Source organism: Macaca thibetana, chromosome 1 (genome assembly GCF_024542745.1).
Source record: "Macaca thibetana thibetana isolate TM-01 chromosome 1, ASM2454274v1, whole genome shotgun sequence".
Lineage (NCBI taxonomy): Eukaryota > Metazoa > Chordata > Mammalia > Primates > Cercopithecidae > Macaca > Macaca thibetana.
In genome coordinates this window covers 98,202,063-98,212,529 of record NC_065578.1, presented here as the reverse complement: position 1 = coordinate 98,212,529, position 10,467 = coordinate 98,202,063, and the positions used below count along the sequence as shown (strand labels likewise).

General features: G+C 36.3%; 1 protein-coding gene across 1 annotated transcript in view; it reads right to left on the bottom strand.

The window, feature by feature from the left end:
- Positions 1-6,215: 6,215 nt before the first annotated feature.
- The window catches only part of SNX7 (sorting nexin 7), a 485,686-nt gene continuing 481,434 nt past the window's right edge, over positions 6,216-10,467 (bottom strand). Inside the window, exon 10 of the mRNA XM_050778514.1 lies at positions 6,216-6,662. Within this exon, the coding sequence (XP_050634471.1) occupies positions 6,585-6,662 (78 nt within the window). The 3' untranslated portion in view covers positions 6,216-6,584. The remainder of the gene's footprint in view (positions 6,663-10,467) is intronic.

Below are 10,467 nucleotides of genomic sequence, written 5' to 3'. Positions count from 1 at the left end.
TTCTTCTGCTGTTCCTAGCTTCGTGTGTCCTCCGATATCCCCACTTTTGTCACTCACTATAAAGGGGGTAATAGAAAATAAAAACCATATTGATTGGGTCCCTTAGAAGTTCACACTATCCCCAACCAAGTTCTGGTAATCGCTCACAATTCAAAAAAAAAAAAAAAAAAGAGAAAGATTCCAGTAAGTTTAAACGACTCATCTTGGAACCTCTTCTTTCTCGCTCACTACAGCCCAGACACCCTGGTTTTCTTTCACTTCCTCCTATGCATTAAGCTTTTTCCCATCTCAGGGCCCTTGTTTGTTGTTTCACTCAGCCACAATCTACTCCCCTTTGCCTGGTTTGTTCTTACTTTCTGGGTCTTAAGTTGTGCTTCGCTGTCTACTCAATTTAAAATAGATGCTCCATATTATTCCCTCTCTTACATCACAGCACTTCACACAATTTGTAATTATGCATTGTTATGGGTTGAATTGTGTCTCCTTTCCAAAAAAAAAAAAAAAATATATGTTGAAGTCCTAACCCTCAATACCTCAGAGTGTGACCTTATTTCACTATGGGGCCTTTATAGAGGCAATCAAATTAAAATGATGTCATTAAGGTGGGCCCTAATCCAGTAAGACATGTGTCCTTGTGCAAAAGGGAAATTTGGACACAGAGACACAGAGGGAAGACAATGTGAGAACACACAGGGAGAAGATGTCCATGCAATTGGAGTGATGCATCTACAAGCCGAGGAATGCCAAGGATTGCTGGCAAACACCAGAAGCTAGAAGAGGCAAGGAAGCCTTCACCCCTAGAACCATCAGGGAGAGCACGGTCCTGTAGACATCTTGATTTGCCACTTCTAGCCTTGAGAACTGTGAGACAGGTGTCTATTGTTTTAAGACACCCAGTTCCTGATACTTTTATAAGGCATCCCTAAGAAATAATACATGCATTAATTGAGATTTATTATTTATTGTATGATGACTGTCTCATTAGACTTTTAGCTTTATGAGAGTAGGGTATGTTTACTTACCATAATTGTTAACAGCAAAACAGAGGATGGTGTCTGGCACCTATTACTAGTGGAATATTTGTGGAATTAGTGAATTACTGAATAAGTGGATGCATGGATAATATTTTAATGCAAAGTCCTTCAAAAGAATTTAGAATCTCAGATTGTTCAAATAAACCACTTAAAAGTAACACTAATGTAATCTTAAAATCAGTAATCATAATGCTTCAAGTAGGAAAAGAAAATTTCTGATGCTCAATTATCAAACACTTCTAACCAGTTCTGATTAGTTACTAAATTGCATGTTGTGGGATGATTCCCCTTAAAAAGGGAAAGCATTGTTCTTCTGATCTTACCAAAAGATTACCCTGTCATGTTTTAAGATAAAAAGCACAAACAATCTCTTCAATCTTCACGATTTACATTAAGAGAAATATAAACAGGAATTGCAGAAGTACACATTTTCTCTTTTGAACGTATGTAATTATAGCCTTAAAGAATTACACAAGCAAAAGTGATGGCAAACATATTTAAATAGCTGTCCCACTTTAAGGGATCTCATTGCACAATAACCTTATGAACAGGCACATAAATACATTTTCAAACCTGGGCAAACTGTAATACACGAAGACCGGGAGATAAGTAACAGCAGGCATGCCGTTGGCTTCCTGCTCCATTGATTTTTATTCCCATCTTTCCACTGATCACTATACACATTCACACACCACACATGCATACAAACACGCCACATAACACGTTTATACCATGTATATAAGCTTAAATATGTATCTATATGTATTTCTACTGACACATATGCATGACATTCTGAACATATCTTACTATGACATGCCTTGGTAAATGTGACTATTGTTTGCTTTATCTCAGGATTCACTTATGAAGGGATTTGGAGTTTTTGAAGATTTAGTAGGTAACAAGGGGAAGCTGAGGCAGAACTTTTATAATCCAAAGTAAGCGGTCAAAGTCAGCTGTTCGTAATTTATTCTTATACTTCCCAGCGATGTAGATCTGGCAGATTAATTCCCCCTTTCCACAGATGGGAAATCGGGGCCTAGAATAGTTAACTCACAAGCTCAGAATTTTAATGCTAAAATGACTATTTTTTTTTACAGTATGTTCAGAATTTAATTCTAGTTCTAACAACCCATGTGTTTCAATGGAATCTTAATTCAATATTTCCACATAAGAATATTTCTTACATATTGAACTCCTTATTCAATCAATTCTAATGTAAAGGTTGATTTTTTAATACAGATGAGTGCACTAACAACTCTAATTTCACAGTCTTGTGCTATTTTTTAGCTAACACAATTATGATTGACTTCCTATGTAATTATATATGCTGGACTAATGGTTTATTCACACTTGTAATCTCGAATAGATATTCTTTGAAGAGCTATTTTTACACGAGTCCTTGCTTGTTGAAAAATTTTAGGCATCAGAAGTGTTAATTATACATAGAACTAATATAATTCTAGATAGATAAAAAAGTATGTTCATTTAAAATTATCGTGTGGACATGTATTACTCTATCTTCCCCAGCACTCTTCTTTCTTCTGGATAAAGCAGGCCCTTCTTTTAGATGGTGAACACATAAGGTGGTTGAATGAAAACTGCTGTCTCCCTTTGGTCATAACTTCTTTACCTACTGTAATTTGTGTAAAAGTAGGAACTGACCTTGGCTACGATAATAATAGCACATTGGCTCCTAGCCACAAAGACTGACCTGAGACCGGTGGGTGGGACTAAGAGTGGGCTTGGCTGTATGCTAAGCCAGTTCTTCTCTCAAGAGTTTTAACTGAATTGAAGGTGGAAGGGAAGAGCTCTCTCCTTCCTAGTAGCAAAGCTGGGCACTTGTGAGCCAGGAGCTACCAGCAGACATTAATCTAGCCCAGGACTTGTCAACCTCAGCAATGACATTTGAGGTTAAAAAATTCTTTGTAGTTGGAAGCTCTACTGTGCCTTCGTACCTCTATCCACTTGATACCAGTAGCAACCTCCTCCCCAAGTGTGACAACAAAAAATAGCTCTAGGCTCTGCTAATTGTCACTTGGGGATCACACTGCCCCAGCTGAGAACCACAGAACTAGCTTCATGTAAAGGCAGCAATAGGAGAAATTGAGGCCAACCATTCAAGAGAAGTAGGGAATAGACAGAAAGAAAAATATATCTGTTCAGGACCAGTCATGGCCAAATATATCCTTTTCTTTTTGATTATGTAAACTGTTCAATTCCTTTTATTTTTTTTTTAAGTAGTTTGATTTGTTCTTTTGTCAAGTGCTATAGTAAGAATCCTGAAACAAAGCATGGTCTCTCAACAAATAGTGCAGGGACAACTGGATACCTACATGCAAAAGAATAAAAGTGGGCCTTTTCTTCACACCATACACAAAATTTAAATAAAAATGCACTAAAGCACTAAAACTCTCAGAAGAAAACAGGAATTAATCTTCCTAACCTCATACTTAGCAATGAATATGATACCAAAAGCATGAGCAACCTAAGAAAAAATAGATACTTTGGACTTCATCAAAACGAAAAACTTCTGCACTTTAAATGGCATAATCAAGAAAGTGAAAATCATAATTCGAGAGATTTGTATATTAAATACATAAAGAACTCTTACAACTCAAAAATAAAAGCACACAAAACCCGAATTTAAAAGTGGGAAAAATATGTGAATAGACATTTGTCCAAAAATACGTATATAAATGGCCATTAAGCACATGAAAATACGCATCAGGGAAATACAAATCAAAAACAATGAGATGTCACTTCATACCCACTAGGGCAGTTATAATAAAAAAATCAGAGAGTAACAAGTATTGGTGAGGACATGGAGAAATTAGGACCCTTAACCACTGCTGGAGGGAATGTAAAATGGTGCAGCCACTTTGGAAAACAATCTGGCAGCTCCTCAAATGGCTAAACAGAGTTATAATATAACCCAGCAATCCCACTTTCAGGTATAGGCCAAAGATAAATGAAAACATATGTCCACCCAAAATCCTGTATATCAATATTCATAGCAGCCTTATTCATAATAGCCAAAGTTGGAAACAACCTAAATGTCCACAAGTGAAAGGATAAACATAATAGATGAACAAAATGTGGTATAACCACGCAATGGAGTATTTTTAGCCATAAAAATAACGAAGTATTGACAAATACTACATTGATGAATCTAAGTGAAGGAAGCCAGTCACAGAAGATCACATATGATTATTCTAATATGAAATATACAGAATAGGCAAATCTATAGAGACAGAAAGAAGATTCCTTAGGCCCTGGGAGATGGGGGTTGAGGGCTAAGACAGTGACAGTTAAAAGGGATGAGGAGTCTTAAAAGGGACGGGGATTCTTTTTGAAGTGATGAAAAAGTGAAAGCAAAGTAAATAACTATAAACAAGAAAATGGCTGCATAAATTGCTGTAGATTCATTTCATGATATACTTTGCAGTCACGTAAAGAGTAGAGCTATTTTTGACTTTGAAGGTTTTCCAGAAGATATTGTTAAGTGAGGAAAGAGGCAAAATAGCATGTATAGTATGATGTCATTTTTAGATGTGTGATAAAAGATATGTGTGTATAAGTATGTACAGTATATTATGAAAATGGAAAAGTGTAAGGAAGGGTACATGCTAGTTAACATGGGTTACCTGTGCAGCTATGCATGGTATGTATTTGGGAGAGCAGTCATGTAGATGGAAAAAGAGAGGGATGAGGAAAGGCTCACAGTGCACTAAAGCTGGGAGGAAGGAGGGGAATGTATTGCACTTAAAAACAAAGCACATTTCATATTATCCCATTGAATCACTTAATGATCTGATTAACTATCATTTCTCTGCCAGGTTTTCTAAGTTTACGGTATCATTTAACAACCTGTGGGTTAGAGTCTATTATCTCCATTACCTCCAGATGGGGAAACTGAAGTTCAGAAGGCTTAAAGAGCTTGCAAAACAATACTGCTGGGGCAATTTTGATAAACAGGAAGGACTCTCACCTAAAATTTGTTTTGGATGTCAAGACTCATGATGCCACAAACACACCAAGAGGATATGAAAAGGTTTATCACTTACATCATGAGGCTTTCCGGGGAGAGCACGGCTGGCCTCTCGGACTGATTCAAAAATGGTTTGAGGCAACTGGAAAAGGAGACCAGCTAAGGTTTTTATGGTAGTTAGCAGGTAGATTCCCATCTGTAGGGAGAGGCTTGTGTTTGAACTTTATTCCAGTCAGTGCCAAAGGAGGGAGCACTTGGGCTTTCAAAGCAGCTTGTCCAGGAGATGTGGGGCAGAAGAGGAAGAGAGAGAGGTGGGACCTACAAGCTATCAGCAGCCAAATGTCAAAATATGGAGCAAGACTTTTTATTACAGATGGTTATAAAATTTTATTTGCCAATATTTAAGAAAAATGTTTAGTTTTATATTTATAGCTGTGTGTGTATAAGTGAATCTCTTGTTTTAGTTAAAACAATTTAAATGTCTAGTTTTGTGACACTTAATTGACAATACCCAAAATATAAAGTCGTATGTGTAAGACAGCATGCATGACCAAATACCTCAAATTTCACAGTCCTGAGAAATATCTACTTCCAAAAATCAGCGAAAATTAAATAATCAACACATTTAGCTTTTTTATATGGTTATAAAATTAATAGAAAAAATCTGTATGATCAGTATTACTAGAATATAAGCTCTGAAAGTATCTTTTTCATCACTACAGAACATAAGCACCTACATCTGTGCCTTGCATGGGATAGACAATGAATGAATGGGGAAATAAACTTGATAAACACTGTACATCTTAACAAATAAAAGCTAGGTATGAGTTGAAAGAATATGCAAAAATTTTACAAAGCCCAAATATATCTACTAGTGGGAATATAATTATATAAGGATTTCTAACTAATAACTCAAATAATAATTTAAATCTTGGAAACTTTTTAATTGTGGAAAACAATTACTTAACTTATAAAAAATCAATTTTTGAACAGTTATCATCTATTTTAATAATGTCAAATAATTTTTGGTTGTTACTTTAAATTCCTAATATTAAACTGAATAGTATTCAGAGGAAATGATAATGAAATAAAATTGAATGCACAGTATACTTGTTAACACATGCTGAACTCAATTTAGAATGTTTAAGAGGCTTGAGTTACTAGGAGGCAAGGAATACACTGCAGCCAGCCACTTCATACTAAACTTTTTATTAAAACAGTCCTTACAACATATTTAAAATGGCATGTTCCACAGTCAAATATTTAAGAAAAAAAATCTATATGCAATTATTGGCACACAAATTTAAGAACATAATTAAAACCAAGCCAGATCTCTCGCTGTATTTCTATATCTATATACATATAGATATATATCCATACAGATAGATATATTTTCAAATTCATGTCAGTGACCTGGAATACCTGAGGTTTCAAGTTGTTGGTTTTCCAGATAGTACAAAACATTTTTCATCCACTTTATAAGGGACATGGCAGATCCAGAAAGAATAACTTTGGTTAATAAATGCTGTCTCCCAAAGATCAAACAGAAGTCCTCAATGGGATTAAGGTTTATCTTCAGAGGTTTCTTCCAAGTGGAGGTTGGTCTGTGATGTAAGGAATGATTCCCACGTAGCAAGGCACTGAATAATGGAAACACACCATGAGGCAATCAATAACGGTTTACTTTCAGCATTAAAGGATTAATAAATTCTAACACATCTGTTCCTATTGCAATCTGTTCTATTCTTCTCTCCTATCATCTTGTCAGAATCCTTGTCATTTTCTACATATTTTAATTCTTAATGAGGGATGCTACTGCGAAGGGGAAAACATATTAAAGGTTAAAAAGATTAGCAAGGATTAGTTTGCTGAAATAGTCTACTATTACCCCATATCAAGAGAAAAATAAGAGCTCCACGTTATAGAGAAAAAGATGGAGCCAGTTGGAGCTGAGGAGGAGTGATGATACAAACACACTTCAGTCTGATTTGAATCCCATTACATCAAGTGTGAATTTGAGAAAGTTGATTAACCTTTATTAGTTTCTTCAGCTACAAATTAGGTTAATGATAGTACTTACCACTAGCACAACTGTGAGAATTAAATTTATATAATCTGTATAAATCTCTACGCAGAATGCATAACATAAAGTGAATGCTCAAAAAGTTAGCAACTGTTAGGATGGTCTGTCGGGAATGGGTGGAAAGACTTAAGTTATTAATGTGCCACAGGAAATGACACAGGATTGTAAGGGTCTGAAGGCATTCAGAACACATAAACACAAATGTGGCCTATTTGATTTTGCCTGAGGATGACCTTCCTAATAGACCAGTCTCAAGTATCTGTATGAAGTTTATCTACAGCATAATGTTAACAGTCTGAACGCACTTAGGATTCTTCTAAATCATACCTACTCTAATGTATATTCAGCCTGAGCTATAATGAATTTGGAAAGAAATTATGTTTTTTTTTTTTTTTCAAACGTGGATAGATGGCCATAGACATGTATGTTTCTACATAATACACTCCAAAGTTGGACTGAGTAACGCTGGTCCACCTGGCTCAACTACCTCCATGTCACTTCTTCTGCCTCTAATCCTTTCACAGCTTTAATGTGTCCATATCGGACAACCAGTGCTAATAACAGACTAGAGATTTTTCAAACACTGTAAAAACTCAAACATTTAAAGCTCTCAAATTATAAGTGTGTTGCATTTCAAAAAGTATGTATTCATATAATTATGTATGTGTATGTGTATGTGTGTGCGTATGCACAAACACATTTTTTTCAAACTGAAGATTTAGAATATGGGAAATACTATGTCAATTCAGATTTTCATAAAGATTACATACTGTGATTTAACTCTGAGATAGGCTCCAATAACTTAGGAAGCTAATAATAAGCTAAAAGATTTGTATAATTACAGGAGAAAAGTAAAACATTGAATGACCTAATTGTCAAATAAAAAAGACACTGGGTAAAATTTACCCAATAAATTACTGGGTTAAATAGTGGGTATTTATTTTGTAATATATTTTGAAGGCCAGACTTGGGGTAATGTAGGCCTCATTAGAATAATCAAGTTTATCAAGACTTTAAGGGATACTTTTTCTTTAAGTAGCTTTAGAAGGTACTGAAAGTCAAGTACAATCCAAGAAGCACAGTAACTGTAATGAATCGATTCTGGGATTTGCTTTTATCCTCCGGTAAGTTACTAACTTTACGATATTCTAGTTCCTCAGATATATAATAATAATAGCCTCTCTCCTAGGGATGGAGAAATGACAAAATAAAATAGGAAGAGGAGGGAAGGGGAGGGGAGTAGAGGAATCAGGGTCAGTTACTACAGGAGACACCTAGTAAGAGTGGCCTCCTCTTAGACGGTACAGGAGAATATCTTAGATATCTTTAAGTATATCTAAATGCTTATACTAATGAAAAGGCATAAATTACTTCACATTTAGTATATTTTTCAAATTTTGGACTGTAAGTAATTTATAATTGTCCAAACTACACATGATTTGGGGGGCATGGAGGGTAGACATACAAAAATCTCTTCACTCAACAAATATTTTGGAGTTCTTACTATATGCCAGGCACTGTGACGGTACTAGCGCACAGCTCACAAACCAATAGAAATTAGGATTTAGCATGAAACCCAAGTAAGCAAATATAATCAACTATAGGATCTGTGATGTTACAGGACATGATGGGAGTAACAGTAATAGGATCTAAGATTGGAGTGTCCTAATGTTTCCTAGTGGAAGTAATCACTGAATGCAGACTAAAAGATGAGCAAAAGGTAGACCCCATAAATCTCAGCATGTTTGTGAAAGGTCAGTGTGAGGAAGTATAGAGTAGTGATCAAGAACTCAGGTTCAGGACTTCTGTTGCTGACCCAGAGGGTGTAACAGGGACTGGAAAGGCTCTTTTGCCTAAATCAATCAACCCAGTAGATACTATATATATAAAGCAATGGTTTTCAACACCCTGGAAATCAGGCAACAAAGGATAGTGGCCCCTGAGGAGAAAAACAAACAAACAAACAAACAAAACCAGAGTAAGCTCCATGATTACCCCAGTGTTATGGACTGAAGCCCTAATTCTAGTACCTAAGAAAGTGACTGTATCTGGAGATGAGGTCTTTAAAGAGGTCATTAAGGTAAAATAAGGTCATATGGGTGAGCCCTAATCCAATATGACTGGTGTCCTTATAAGAAGAGGAAATCTGGACACAGAGAGGAAACCAGAAATGTGAGCAAGGAGGAAGAATCATCTGAGGACACAGCAGGAAGGTGGGCATCTGTAAGCCAAGGAGAGGGACCTTAGAAGAAAGCAGCCTGCTGACACCTTCATCTTAGACTTCTAGCCTCTAGAATTGTGAGGAAACAAATTTCTGTTGTTTAAGCCATCTAGTCTTCGGAATTTTGTTATGGCATTTGTATTGGGCTGTTCTTGCATTGCTATAAATAAATACCCGAGACTGGGTAATTTATAAAGAAAAGAGGTTTAATTGCCTCACGGTTCTGCAGGCTGTATGGGAAGCTGGTGCCAGCATCTGCTCAGATTCTGGGGAGGCCTCAGGAAGTTCACAATCATGGCGGAAGGTGAGGTGGGAGCAGGCATGCCACATGGCGAATGCAGGAGTGGTGGGGGCAGTGCTACACACTTTTAAACAACCAGATCTCATGTGAACTCAGAGCAAGGGCTCACTTATCACCAAAGGGATGGCCCAAGCCATACATAAGGGATCCAACACTATGATCCAAACACCTTCCACCAGCCCCAACTCCAACACTACGGATGACATTTCAACATGAGATTTGGGCGGGGATGAATATCTAAACTATATTAGCATCCCTCTAATATACCAGCTTGTTGCCTTAACAGAATTTCCAGGCCATGGTGAAGGGAGACATTACCTGGCTGACTCACTGAGTTAAAAGGATAGAGCTAAGAGTTAGAGAAAATGCAGCTAGAGTTCATAGACCAGAGTAACAGAGAAGAGAGTGGTGTATAGAGACAAAACTCTGGAGATGTGCGGAGGATGCACCATACCAAGCAGAATACTGATTGGCACATGCACGTGAGAAGACTACGAGACACAGGGGAAAAAAGCCATCGGGAAGGATTAAACAGTATCCAGCATTCTCATAGGGCCTACAATAGTACAAGATCCCATCAAGCAGACTGCAAAATCACTTAATTCATTATCTGCAAAATTTATCACTGTCAGAACACACTATAAAAAATGTTAAAAAAAAAAAAAAAAAAAGCTTATTTGGCAGAAAAAAAAGAGACCAGATAGAAATATGGATCTATAAATAAATGACATAGTAACTACATGAGTACATATGATATATACTTTATTATTTAAATGTATTAAAATATATGAATTAAAAAAAGGAAAATCTTACAGGGCTTGTAATACATGTAGAGGTAAA